We start from the raw sequence: 14,933 nt of genomic DNA on the forward strand, positions 1-14,933 counted from the left end.
ATGGAGCCTGCTTCTCCCTCCTCCTGTGTCTCTGCCTCTCTCTCTCTCTCTCTCTCTCTATCATAAATAAAGAAATAAATCTTTAAAAAAAAAGGAATTTGATGAAGATATGGAATTTCAAATCTATTCTCAATTTCAAGGTTTGACAACTTAGAGATACATCATATGTTTTCTTTTTTAAAGATACTCTGGACAAAGCAAGATTATTAATTTCATAGCCCAAAGAACACTAAGATAGTCAAGGCTTTTAGAAACCACTGCTTTGCTGCCAGGTAAGAAGCAGGCCATTTAAAAATGAGTAATTTTTTTCCTTAGTTTTTAATTCTTTAGTCATTTGCATTCAGAAACAAGCACCAAATTTCTATGAGACAGCCATAAAAGCAAAATACTTTCCTTGGACTTTTGCATTGTAATTTGTTTTTAAGCATTTAACACAGAAAAACATTTTCATTACTTTAAAAAAAGCAAATTCTTGATATCGTACAGTTGAAGTGCTCTTCTGTTCCATTTAAATTTGAGTACGGATCACTTGAACATACCCTAGAAATGCACATGCTGGCCGACAAAAATGGCAAATGAGGACAAGTGCAGAGACAAGGAAAGAGGAAAGGACAGTGGGGCCAAGGAATGGGCTGGGCAATTATAGCTCCCCAAGAACAGAAATTTCACATACCAGAATTCAAAAATAAACATGTTGAGGTGCTGTAATGAAAGAGTCCAAATTACTTTCTTAATACATCTAAAAAGTCCAAATTTGTTTTGCCAGCTCAAGAAATAAATCCATAAATTTGGGCAAAAGTATGGCAAGAGCATGAAATTTATCCTCTTGATTTTCTTCATGTAATCTCCCGAAATAATTTATTTGATATATCAAATACTACATGATTATTTCCAGATACGTCGAAAATAACTGAAAAGCAATTATTATGTACAGAATTTGAACACTCACATCCTAAAAGTGTTATAGAAGACATTCATTTATTGGGTCTTGTTTGAAACTTCTTCCTAAATATTAAATTCATTGTCATCCACAAAAAAAAACAACAGCAAAACATTTACAACAGAAATCACAAACAGATGGCTAAAATTTGTGACGTGCCCTCTGTTCTTCAGGATACATTGTATGGTTTCTCCTCCCTTACCTAAGCTGGGTTGTGGGTTCTCTGATAATTCACTGTAATTGTACATCATCATGGGAACCTGTAGTTCCAGGATTTTCACCGTCTTTCTTATGATTTTCACCTTCTTCATCTTTTTCAGGAGGAGTTGCAGTCTCCTTCCTCTCTGTGGGATCGGTGACTGTTTTTTCCAGTTCAGAATTTGAATTTTCAGCATTACCGTCCTCGGTGTTTCTTGGCTTGGTAGCTTCACTGCTGGGCTCTGTGCTAAGACTGTCTGTTTCCTCTCCAGGTCCCCCTGGTGCTCCTGGTGCTGCTTTTTTTTCTTCAGCTGTTTTGCTATTTAAATGAACAGCTGAGGAGGAATTTTTGGAGTCCTTGGACTTTTTGTGCATAGAAGTTTGACTGATATGACCAGAGGTGGGAGGGGCGGACATTTTCTGGGCTTTGCTTCCCTCTGACTGTTCTTTCTTCGGCGGTCCCCAAATAAAATTCTCTGAAGGCGTGTAATGTTTCTGGGCGAAACGTAGGAGCTTTCTCCTCTCTCTCCTGTCTCTAATTGTATAAACAAAATACTCCAGAGCACTCTGTTTAATATTGGGAATAGTATTTTCCACAAGAGCTTCATGAAGAATAAATTTTACAAGAGGAGATTTAAAACTTTCATATCCAAGCTCACCGAGGCTTTTAAGAATACGAGTGATTCGTAAATAGTTGTGCTGTGACCTGAAAGAGAGTATTGAATAAAATGTTGCGGGGTGGGGGGGTGGGTGATCAGGTGAAGGAAAGCAGGGGAATGTGAAGTACTGGAAAAATATTTTTTAATGGAACAAGGACTTCACTGAAAGTCATATTAGACACTGTAAGAAGAATAAACTAGAAGTTATGAAAACCTTATACTTCTATGTAGTGCCAATCTAGGTGAAATTCAAATATACAATATAAATTCCCTTTGTTCCTTTACTTCTTCATATTTGAAAAATATTTAGATCTAAAATTTATTCCCACTGATGCTGAACTGTTATTTATTAAGTACATCCAGGATGTGGAGCATTTAGTTGCAGCAACACCAACTCTATTGTACCTACCACAGGTAACTAGTACCCTACATAAATGCAACATTAGCTGTCAACTGAAGGTATGATTTACAGTGTCAGCAAAATCCATAAAGAAAGCAGCACAAAAACCCACTCTACCTTGCTAGCACAATTGTGACAGAGGATGCAAAACTGACTTCTTTAGCAGAACATAGGAGCATGGGCTTTGGAGTCAGACCTGAGCTCATACCATGGCTCTGCCACCTACAGCTCTGTGAAGTTACAGTATCTCTCTCTGATTCATCTGTAAAATAGGGGAAATGGCCCATATCTTACTGGACTGTTAGAATGGGTTTGGTTAGAAGAATCAAAAGAGTTGAGATGCATGCAGGGCCTGTAGAACTCAAAACATATTATATACTATTTAAAATTAATATTGTTATTATTTAAATTTGGTACTAATTTATGTGTGTATAAATACATATATGTATCTATCCCAACTTAATCACCTAATGTCTTCCATCCATGGCCTCTTTCTCCTTTATTCCCCTGGTCAGAGAATTTTAGATTTTGCTTCTAATGGCATGGACACCAGAGATACCTTTTTGCCCAAATTGCAGAAACTTCTCTGTCCCCAAACTAACGCTCCCTAAGTTTATCTATCACAATTCACAATATGCCTGCCCTATGTCACTGGGCCAATAGTTGCCTTATTACAAATATATGGCCGCATCATATATGGCTACATCTTTGGCTGCATGTATTAATCATGCATCATCAATAGCCCAGGTATTTATTTACCCCATACTGACACACAACCATAATCATCACTTATTTCTAACTTCCTAAGACCTGCTTTATACACCAGACATTGAACTTTAAACAAGCAATGCATATACCTACTTTGCAGCTAGCAAACTACTTGGGAGAGGTGAAGAAGGATGTTGATTTATCTTACATTTTAATAAGAAAGTCTGGACAAAACAAAAACAAACACAAACAAACAAACAAACAAAAACCTTAATGATTCAAGCTAGCCAAACCTTGGAAAAGACAAGTCCAGCAGTTTTATCATCCCCATTCTTCTGGATTTTACCACAAAAGTATCATCTTAATATTCAACTCTTTGAGGCCAAAGGGTAGAACATAGCAGATATGTTTCAGTCTTATGAATCGGTATTTTTTTAATAGTTAGGAAGCAAGAGTCTTCTAAGACAACATGAATTTTAATGAGGTTAAGACAATGTGCCATGGACAGCAGAGTTGACTTAGTGTTAGGTTAGTATGGCATTCCTATTCTCCAAAAACTTAGTGATAAAAGTGTTGAGCAATATCTGTTCCCTAAATCTATGAGAAAGAGATGTATGGAAAAGTGGAGAAATAGTTTTCTTTAAAAATCCCAAAGACGAGTTACATAATCCAACAAAATTTACTACATTGCAACCAGCTCTGTTGCTCATATGCAGTCTTTGAAGAATGGCCAAGATGAAACTTATGTACACATTTATCTGTTATTTGTACACTCTCCAATGTAAAATATTTATGTAACAGTAGAAAAGGGCAAAACCTTGGGTTGAATGGAATGAAAATGAGGATTATGGAACAGAAGTATATGAGAAAGGAACTGAATGCTTCCGTATGACTTGAAATAAATAAGACAAATAAAGACAAAATGGAAAAGAAGAGAGCAGCTAAAACCTTCCTAATTTTGTGAGGAGTCTTTGGGGTTGCACAGCAGAGAAAAGAGAGAGGCTGGGCTTCCTGACAGCAGTAAGGGCAGTAAACAGGACTGCAAGTGTCAGGAAGACTAGGTAGGTGAAGAGAGAACACACAAAAGGCAAGAACCAGAAGGTGGAAAATAAAAGTGAGAAGAAATTCCAGAGTCTTAAAATATGGCTCTGTAATCTAAGGTGATTACAAATAAAATTTGAAATACATCTGAGCAGTTGGTCTATAATTTGTACTCCTGTGTTTGAAAATATTTCACTTCTTTTAGTCACGGTCATTTGTTCACTGAATGTTACTTCATTTCACTTTCATTCAATACTTTTTTGTCTGCTGGGCTACTATAAATATATTGAGTTTCCTGCCTACTCTAAGAAACTCAAGATGTCACACAGATTAAACACAAATAAAAGCTCTGTGTAATACCCAGCAAAAGGAAAATGAGAGACAGTGGGTGGTGGAAAGAAAAGGATTTGAATGGGGTACAGGGAATGTCATGGTTAATTCAGACTCCCTTCCCGTGACCCAAGCCAGGAGATCATTTTAATTAAAACCTTCGGAAGGGTTCTTTTTCCAACTATCAGTTAGAGGATCTGAAAATAAAATTGCAAAGAGGTTTTAACCTGGAAAACGTATTTGTTCATTGTTTATTCACTCAACAGACATTTACTAAACAAGACTGCTGTTCCAACCAGAAACAAGATGGGGACGAAGATTCTCTAAAATGATAGTTAGGTTGCCATCCTTCATGTCACGAGGCTGTTTGCATACAGCTTTCATTGATAGTATGACAGAAGTGCTTAGAAACTCTGTCCAGAGACAGCTACCCACACTCCTGAGGCAGAAGTATATATATGCTTCTGCTGTTAAGTGCCCTATACAAATCAAATTTAACTTGAGTTATGAGTTAATGGGTTTTCTAGTCAAGATCATAAAGCTTTATACCCATATCTTCAGTGTTTTAGTACAAGCTACCATTTTAATAGTGTTGCCCATGACTAAAATAAAGTAAAAAGAAGGCTTAAACATTAATACTCATTTTAGCAAAACAAGATGAAAGTTCTAGAAAAACACCCCAAAATTCAGTTAATTGATGCTCAAAATTCTGGTGGGCAAAGAAAAATTTCTTAGGTTATTTTTTTATTTCTTAGTATTTGTCCAGTTCAGCTAATTACAATGGACTAAAAAAAATGCTTTAAAGCTACTGGTTTTATGGCCCAGCATTCATAAGCCACCTTAAGATTAAAAAGAAAGAAATTCAGTTTGCATGGAAAGAAAATAATCTTAAAAAGCAAACTTTGGGTGTAGGTATTAAGTTATAAATATCTAGGCAAAAAAGTACAGTAAATCATTTCCAAATAAACTCTTAAAATTTTCTTCACAGGTTTTAGGATTTAGTAAGCAAAAATGGGCTTTTGTTCTTTACCTAAATAATGAAGATTCTAATTTTCCTTCTTTTTTTTTAGAAATGTAGAGGAACATCTGAGTCTTATAAAATGATATTTATATGTCATAGGCTTAATTTATGTATTTAATCTAAGAAGGTATCATACTCGATGAACAGACTATGCCACAAGAAGCTTACAGTCCAGCAGAGGTGACTTGGGAAACTATACCCAAGAAATAAGTATAAATGCCAAGAACCGTGGTATAAAGAGTGAGGGTAGAGAGGCTGATCAGTATAGAGGTTTCAAGAAGAATGAGCTCTAAAGCAGAATGGCCTTATTCCTACCTGCAATTTCATCCTTTTTTGCGGTTTTATTGTGCTTTAGAATATACAGCAAGGAATAAACTGCACTTCAGACCAGCTTTTGAATTCAAATTCCCGGGTCCATCTGCTAGTTGCTCCTATATTCCATAGAGAATTTTTTCAACCAAGAAAATATAACATGCTGGCCCCTGATGCACTGGGGGGGTGAGGGTCGGGGAGGGCTTTACTTACTCATTCAGATGCTGAAACCTTTCCTGCCAGTTAACAGCCCGGGCAACATTTCCAGTTTTATCAACCAGTTTTATTCCAAAAAATTCTAACATCATCTTATAGGCCAGGAGGAATCTTTTAATTGCTTCTTTTGTTTTTTTGAATTCCTAAGGGAAGAAGAAAAGTCAGCTGAAATGATTCAGTAGTTACCAGCACAATAAAATAGCAATATTATTTGGTCATCTCCTATAAAATGAAATGAGTTTGTATTACCTCAATTTCATATGTAGTTAATTCTTTAGCATAAAAGTTCAAGCCTTGTTCTCTCAGGGGGAAAAGCCTATTTTTTTTAGAAAAATAATATTATTATATTAATGTTATCTGGAAAACATACATGATTACATAGGACATAGTTTGAGATACATAAATGTAACTGACCATTGAATGTAAGTATGGTTGTGCTCCAGCTTTTCATAATCTCCTTTCCACTTATTTAGAACTTCTTCAATGTAAACACCTAGGTAGTAAATATTTAGAAAATGAGTCAGACATTTAAGACATCGTTGGAGGCATGTTAACATTCAACCACTTAGTCTTTATTTAAATTTAATAATAGCACACAAAAATAATGCCAAGAATACCCTATGCCATTTGCTCAGTTATGTAATAAGCCTGATTTTTCAAAAATCAGTGGCACCTCAAATCACAGAAAGTTCTACCAGTGTTACTCTAAAGCAGAAGCTGACAAACTATGGCCTGCCATTTGTTTTATACATAAAGTTTTATTGGAACAAAGCCATGCACATTCATTTTACACTACCACAGTAGAGTTGAGTAGTTGCAACAGAGACTACATGGCCTACACAGCTGACTACATTTACTCTCTGGCCCTGGACAGAAAAAGTTTGCCAACCCCTGCCCTAGATGGTCATGAGTTCTTTAAATAAAGATGGGATCAAAATGAAATGTAGCCCAGGGAAAAAGGAAGTAATAAAAGAAAGGTGAGGGAAGAGCAAGGGAGGGAGAGAAGTGTGGAAAAGGAGAAGGAAAGGGAGAGAGGAAAGATGGAAGAGAAAGGACCCATATTACACACAGTATACATCATCCAGCTTAATCTTCACAGAACTCTCCCCAGCCGGTGCCACCATTCCCATTTTAATAATGAGGACATTGAGCAATTCATTTGAAGTCACACACTAACAAAAGAATGAACTTAGGAGTAGAACACAAGTCTTTCTGGTTCCTAAAAACAAGCCCTCTTCACCACATCCTAATGTTGCCCCATAAGAACTTACTTCAGTTAACCTTTGAACAGGAGTTCGAACTTTTTTGTTACAAGTACATAATGCATGTCACATACAAAGCATGTGTCAATCAACTATTTTTATGCCACTGGTAAGGCTTCCAGTCAACAGGAGGCTATTAGCAGTCAAGTTTTGGAGAAGTCAAAAGTTACACACGGATTTCTGACCGTACAAGGTTTAGCCTCGATAAACCCTACACTGTTTGAGGGCCAACTGTAGAACAAAACCCTCCTGCTTCTCTTATTCTCTCTAGGTCCCCACAATTGACTGTGTGACCATTTAGTCAATTTTATAGAAAAAACCACGACAACATATTTCTCTAAGCATAGCTCATCTCATTCTTATTTTCTCCACAGATCACCAGTTTGTAGCAGAGGTCTACTCTTGGAAGGCTGAGTAAAAAGTTGTTTTTGAATCAAACTCTTGGCTTTATCAGCATTTTAAAACTATTTACCTCCATAATTTCCCTTCCAACTACCCCTCCTCCTGCTTAATAATTAAAATACATCATTGCAGGCTTATGCTTACTGGCAAGTGTATGGGTGTGTATGGGGGGAGGGTATATGCGTATGTGTACACATACTGGGAGGAAGTTGTGTGAGTTAATGTAATTTATGTAATAAACTAGAATAACATTTTATGTGACCTTAGATACAACTCCCGACCCCTACAAAGCCTGTAAGATTTAAAATAAATTTTATTATAAAGATTACAAAAAATTAATGCACTCCTTGAAGTTATTACTTTAAGTTGCTACCTGAAAAATAAATTCACTACTAAAAATACAAAAATAAACCAATTAAATATTGTAATGTTCAATTTTTTTTATATTTGAAGGCATTCCTTTAGGTACATTTTATTAAATTCAAATCAGAGTCAAATTAACAATCTATCATTGCATTTCTTCAAAAGGTTTTCTTGTCCCAGGTCCTAAAAAAGCTAAGAATTTATTTAATATTACTTCAACTAGTAAATAAAGCAGTGTGTTTCTATCATTAGTAAATGTAACAGAGCATTTTTATCCACAGGTTTCCTCCTAAATCAGGGCAGGCTTTTGGGACACCAGAAAATTAATTAAAGACAAGTGGATCTGGCCATTGCAACAGTGTTGTTAAGTCCTAACTCCCAACTGGTATACCTCTCAGTATACAGTATAGGAATCCTCCTCCCCACACTCCACCCAGCCTTCAGAGAGCCTTCTTTCAGTTAGTTCACTAGAAAATGTAGTCCTGCTACTTGGAAAGCTTTGTCATGTATAATCCTCATTCCCTGACTCACACGACTGTGGATTTGGCTCCGTTTCCACTAAGAGCAAAGAGCAGAAGCCAGGGCCATCTGGTCACCTCACAGAGATAAGGGTGAGAAGGAGAGAAGCCAACTTGGCTGCTTTGACCTGGATAAAATTAGGATGCCCATCATGAACCATAGCATGGTGCCTTGGTGAAATATGCATATTACCACAGTGGATGTACCCTCTCCCTATAGCGGGAGAAATTTAGAAAAGATCCTACGAGGGCAAATGTAAAGTTGTGAAGGAGGAGGCACTTTATTTGGCAGAGCTGAATGGATATCTACTGTCTGTGCAGTTCCCTTTCTAGGACATCGGAACACTGAACTGGTACTGCTGGATCTCCCTGACCCCTGACACCCAGAATCGACAGGAAAGATAATTCTTTTTTTTTTTTTTAAGATTTTATTTATTTATTCATGAGAGACACAGAGAGAGGCAAAGACATAGACAGAGGAAGAAGCAGGCTTCTTGCAGGAAGCCCGATGTGAGACTCGATCCCTGGACTGGGATCACGCCCTGAGCTGAAGGCAGACACTCCACTGCTGAGCTACCCAGGTGCCCAGGGAAAGATAATTCTAATATAAACACTACTTTTAAATTATGTTCTAAATATTTTGGGGGCGTGGTGTGGTGAAAAGAATACTGAACTCTGGATGCTAGACCCAACTCTACAATCGAATGTCCAGATAACTCAATCATTCAGGCTTTAAGACCCAGTGACTTCATCTTTAAAATTAGGAAGATTAATTTGATTTCCTCTAACGTTTCTTAATAATCTAATATTCTATGATTATATACGTTTATAAATCTCATCTCTTTGCCTCTCACAAAAGTAGCCCCCACTATCTTTAAGATAATAGCCACTGCGGACAAGTGGTGGGAAGGTATTGCTAATTCACAGTTATTCCTCCAGAACTGGCCAAGTGGATGTTCACAACTCTAAGGTCTAGGAGTTTGGGGACACATTTAGACTACTGGCACCGTAAAGCCAGTCAATGAACAAATGCATTAAGAATGTACTGACTGCAGATTAAAAAAAGAATAACTAGGTGTATGGGACACCTGAGTGGCTCAGTGGTTGAGCGTCTGCCCCTGGCTCAGGGCATGATCCACGGTCTCAGGATCGAGTCCCACATTGGGCTCCCTGCCTGGAGCCTGCTTCTCCCTCTGTCTACGTCTCTGCCTTTCTCTCTCTGTGTCTTTCATGAATAAATAAATAAAATCTTAAAAAAAAAAAAGAATAACTAGGTGTATGTTATTAGTTAAAGTTTGTTTTTTATCAAGGTAGCAGATTACTCACCATCTGGCTTAAATGGAATTTTATTCTTATAAAAACGAAGATTGCTCAAGTCATTTTGATATCGGATATCTTTGAAGTTCTGCTAAAGGAAAAAAATAAATCAATCTCCAGCATATGGACATATAAAAAAGGCACAAGGACCTTCTTGCATATTTGCTCACTAGCAACACAAAATAAGAAAAACAGAAGGGAAATATTTTACATTTTAGAAAAAAACATTCTATACTCTTACTGGGTACTGATGTCGATATTTGTACAGATCCCTTGCAGCATAAAAGCTTCTCTTTGGTTTGGCAGTTGCTTCAGTGGAATCACCACCCTAAAATAAAAGGGAAATTCCATTTACGTGGTGATGCAATATAACGTCCCTGAGAAATTTCTAGAACACTCAAATAAATATCAAGCTGTTCAGAATAATGACAATATTAGGAATTCTCTTTTAATGATGCTTACTAGCAACATTTATTAGTATTCTATTTGCCTGATTTGAGCCCAGTAACATTTGTTCTAAGGTGTTTTAATAAATAAAAAAACTTTATTACTCACCAAAAGCCTACAGAGGCCAAATGTTCTAGATCACTATTCATAAGAAATAGAACTCAAAATGAATTTAAGACATTTACTTTACCAGAGGTCTCAAGTAATTGTATGATAAAATTTTAGAATATATAATACTAAAAAAAACTGCTAAGATAATAAATCAGTTCTGCAAAGAAAACTATTACTAATTTTGCAACATTTAGTTGTACAGTGGAAGGAAAATGAAACTTATGGAATGAAAACGGAATTTTTAAAGCAAACTAAATAGCTTCTAAACTCCATCCCTGATAGCACCGTAACGAGTACACAAAGGCATCAATGTTCCATTAACCTGGTGATAATACAAGGTGACATAAATCAGCATATTTAAAATATATATACACAAAGTAGTAAAAGCTCTCAAATGGAATGAACTTCAGATTGTAGTAACTTATATGTGGTAGTTTATTCATACTATTTAAATTCTAAAAATTCTCACTACCATGAATAATTTTAAAAATGCAAGACACAGATCAATGTAATCAGTTTAAATTCTCTAACTATATGTACTATTATAACGTATAAGGAAGTGCTTTGTGTCCCACATCATGCAGAAGGACAATAAGACAGATGACAATGATGAGATAGAAGACAAGGTTTAGGTATGAATATTCATTAAGAGCTTCACCCATCCCCACCCACCCACCCCCCATCCCTTTCTCATCATACTCCACCCCCATCTGTGTTGAGAGATTAGCATCCTCCAAGCAATTTTCACACATTTTTGAAGTGGTGTGATTCTCACTATTACTACAAGTATAGAGATACTTACTTTAACACCAAATTCTCTGATGTTTAACATTAGCTACTCTGTCATGTTACATAAGCAAGGCAAAGCTTAAATTCTGGTCCTTGCCACACGTTTCAAAATAGCTCTGCCTAGCAAGTTTCTGAATCTATTTAGCCTGAGCTACAACCATATGAATCATCATCCTACATTTGTATAGAAAGCACTTTTCCATTTACAAAGCACTTACATGTATATTATTTCATTTTATTTTTATGACATACCTGGATGGCAGTTATTAGCGTTCCCATCTTAGAAACACAGTAACCCAGGCTTAGAGAAGTTGAACAAGGCCCAGAGTTCAGTGACAAGACAGGAATTGCAATCCCAGGCCCGGGGCTGCAAGTCCAACTAACTAGGCATGAATCATTTCAGCTCCACTACAAGTGAAGGAGCACTATAGGAACCTTGGTAAAATGTCAACAGCCCAAGACTTGGGCTGTCTTGACTCTGGTACTTATTTGTGAGGCCTTAAGCCAACCACTTAACTGAATCTGAGTTTTATCATCTGTGAAACAAAGATAATGACTCATGCCCTACCTATTTCCCAGGATTATCATGAGAATGACTGCATCCTCCAACCTCTAAATGTACCAACCTGCAAGCACATGACCTTGTTCTTCCAACTTCTGCTCCTTTCGGATTCACTATCCTGTCCCTTTTCATCTGCTCAGCCAAGGATTTTGTTTCTTAATATATTGTTCCTATTTCCTGCATCATCAAAATTTGTCTCTTCTGGATCATTCCCCTCAGCAAACATGCTGTAGTATCTCTTATCGTAAAATAAACACACACAACCTTCCTTGACCCAAATCCCCCCTCAAATACAGATCCATAGCTCTGGTTCCCTATTATAGTAAAATATCACCACTGAATTGTGCATACCTCCTTGTCTCTCCTCTTCTCCCAAGACCCACCACAATCAGGCTTTCATTCTCAGCCTTCTACTTAAACAGCTCTTTCAATGTCACTAACAAATCTCCATTTTTGCCAAACCATGTCTCAGTGCTCAACTCACACAACTTCCCAGCAGCACTGGGCCAGTTAAATGTCTCTTCCTGAAACACTGTCAGATGCCACAGCTCTCCTGGTTTCTTCCTATCTCATTGGACGCCCCTTGTCAGCCTTTTCTTCGGTTCCTCTTCCTATGTTCTATATTGAGGAGTGCCGAGGGTTCGGTTCTTGCTCCTCATCACTCCTCAAGGACCAAGTACCTCCTAGTACATTATATACCACCATTCTTAAAAGCTGATGACTGCAGTTCTGGACTAAGGCTCCATTCATAGATATCTTAAGAATTCCACTTAGATGTCCAATAGGATATAAAATTCAAGAGAATTCTTGATTTAACCCCTGACGATGCTTTTTCCCTAGACTTACCCATCTTACTTAATGGCACCATCATTTGCCAAATATTCACTTGAACTAGGAATGAAGGCAATGAAGGAGGTGAGAAGTAGTCAGACTGGGATATATTCTAAAGGTAGCCCCAGCAGTACTTGCAAGTGACTATGGGGAGAGGCAGCAAATGGAGTTGATAGTCAAAAAACGACATTAAAAATATTTTTTAAGAAGTTAAATGGTGACACTAACAAGGAAAATTAATCATTGAAAGGGAAAAGGGAGAGCTGTTGTCGTCTACCATTTTCTGGGGTCACCATTAACTGACTGAAACCTTGATTATCAAACTGTTTTATACAGATGGACCTAGTTAGCTGGATTGAACCTAAGCTGGTGTTTGGTTTGGTTTGTTTTTTGATATCCGAAAAGAGCAGGTTACTTAATTGGGCTACAAGAGAAAGGAAAAAAACAAACAAACAAACAAAAAAACAAAACAAAACTGGAATACAGCCTCTAATACTTTTGGGGAGGGAGGTTAAATTCACAATGCAAAATGACCCATCCATAAACCGGAACACAAGGGGCAGAGAGAGAATCACAATTCCAACAGATTAAACGTTCTACCTACACTGGCTGCAGACATACTCGGGTTTGCATCATTCTCTCCCTGGATGTTCTTGGGCAAGATTCTCCTACTCTGTCAGCCTGTTTCCTCTAAAATGGGGATTAAAAACAGCAACTCCCACCCAACTCCTGAAACTTCAGGTGATTGAAATAATACGTTTAGCGTGGAGCCTGCGCTGGGGCTTTGCTTTCTCCAGACCTAGAGAGACAATTATCCACATTTATGAGGCAGCCTCAGCTAGAATACTAAAGTGGCAGTTCCTCTACTCCCGCCAAGCACCCTGTGGTCGTGCTGACTTTGGGCTCCATTTCTTGCCCCCCCCACCCCCCCCCCCACACACACACTCCTTCCTCCACAGCTGATAAAGAGGAGGAGGGCCTAAGGTAGACACCTCCAGGATGAGCCCTTCTCTAGAAGCCTGGCTGTGCAGTTCCTCCTCCTTTTTTAAAGTTGTCCGACTTACTTTCAGGCCGTCAGAGGTTAAAAGGAATATATCTACCTCTTTACTAACCTCTCCTCCAAATTGCAAGAGGCGAATGATCTAGGCACACTTGGAGCAACAAGTCTCAGGCGTACTCGAGTTTGGAGGAGCGCCCGGCTCCTCGGCCGAAAGGCCTTGCCCGGGGCGGGCCCTTCCGCAGCACTTGAAGCGGCTGCGGACCCGAGCCGGAGCGGAGCGCGCTCGCGGCTCCGAGCTGCGGTGCCCCCTCGTTCCGGGTCGTTCCTACCGATAACACGCACCAGACCGGCGTTCCCCAGCCTCTATGCTCGGACGGGGTCCCCCCGGCCCCACCCCCGCAGCCCCAGCCGCGCTGCAGGGGCAAAGAAAACACCCCTTCAAGTTGGGCGCCGCCGCCGGGAGGGGCCTCCCCGGCGCGCGGGTGCTCAGGCCCCAGGCGGGCAGCGCGGCTCCGACGCTCCCCGCCGCCGCAGGCCCCCGAGTCCGCGGGGAGGCGGGACGGCCCGGCCTCGGAGGACCCGCAGCCGCCGGCGCCCCCTCCCCCTGCCCCTGCCCCTGCCCCTGCCCCTGCCGCGAGCCGGGGTCGCTCGGCGTCCGCTCCCGTCCGCGGCGACGTCCTTCCTCCAGCGGCTGCGGCGCCCCGGCCCGGCCCGAGCCCTCCTCCCCGCGGGGCCGCGTACCTGCTCGGCGCCCGCCGCCTCGGCGTCTCCGTCCGGCGCGGGGCTGGCGCGGGGCCGCCCGCCGCCTCGCTCCGGGGGCTGCGCAGGCTGCTCGGGCTCCTGCCCCGGGCCCTGGCCCCCGCCGCCGCCGCCGCCGCCGCCGCCGGGCCCCGGCTCCTCGGGCTCGGGCTGGGGCTGGGGCTGGGGCTCGGGCTCGGGCTCGGGCTCGGGCTCCGAGTCCGTCTGCCAGGTGGAGTCGCAGTCCTCCACGGTGGTGGGCTCGCGGAAGCTGACCCCGCCGAGCAGGTTGCCCATTGAAGAGGCGGCGGCGGGCGCGAGCCTGCAGGGGCGCGGGGCGCGGGGCGGGGCGGGGCGCGGGGCGCGGGCTGCGGCAGGCGCGCTAGGGCCCGGGCATGGCCGCGGCGAGGGCGCTGGGCGGCAGCCTCGGCCCGCCCGCCCGCCGCCGCCGCACTGCCTCAGCGCGGCGAGCCGCAGACAGGCACCCTCGCGGGGAGGAGCCCGCGGCCCCGGGACCGCCGCCGCCGCCGCCCGAACCCGCCCATCTGGCTCCTTCGCCCCCCGCCCCCCGCCCCCCGGCCCGTGCGCTGCGGGCTCCGGCCCCGGGGCGCCCCCCACTGCCCGGTTCCGCCCCGGAAGGCCTGCCTCCTGGGGGAGGATGGGGGTGCTGTCCGCCCGCCCCCCTTCACCCCCACCCCTACCCCGGGGCGGGACGGCCGGCTTGGGGCTCCTCCCAGCGGAGCGGCAAGAGCGGTCCCGCCGGGCTCG

At 41.5% G+C, this 14,933-nt stretch overlaps 1 protein-coding gene across 2 annotated transcripts; it reads right to left on the reverse strand.

Annotated features, from left to right (window-relative positions):
* Positions 1 to 299: 299 nt before the first annotated feature.
* On the reverse strand, positions 300 to 14,495 carry OGFRL1 (opioid growth factor receptor like 1). 2 transcript variants are annotated; one of them, XM_077903458.1, is made up of 7 exons: positions 14,169 to 14,495; positions 9,929 to 10,015; positions 9,697 to 9,775; positions 6,240 to 6,318; positions 6,075 to 6,141; positions 5,823 to 5,968; positions 300 to 1,844 (listed from the first exon to the last, which is right to left on the reverse strand). In XM_077903458.1, the coding sequence occupies exons 1-7, from the start codon at positions 14,460 to 14,462 to the stop codon at positions 1,172 to 1,174; spliced, it is 1,425 nt and encodes a 474-aa protein (XP_077759584.1). In that variant the 5' UTR covers positions 14,463 to 14,495; the 3' UTR covers positions 300 to 1,171. The 2 variants fall into 2 exon arrangements, with proteins under 2 accessions (XP_077759584.1, XP_077759583.1); XM_077903457.1 differs by having other exon boundaries at positions 9,697 to 9,778.
* Between the last annotated feature and the right edge of the window lie 438 nt (positions 14,496 to 14,933).

Source organism: Canis aureus, chromosome 7 (assembly GCF_053574225.1).
Source record: "Canis aureus isolate CA01 chromosome 7, VMU_Caureus_v.1.0, whole genome shotgun sequence".
Taxonomy (NCBI): Eukaryota; Metazoa; Chordata; class Mammalia; order Carnivora; family Canidae; genus Canis; species Canis aureus.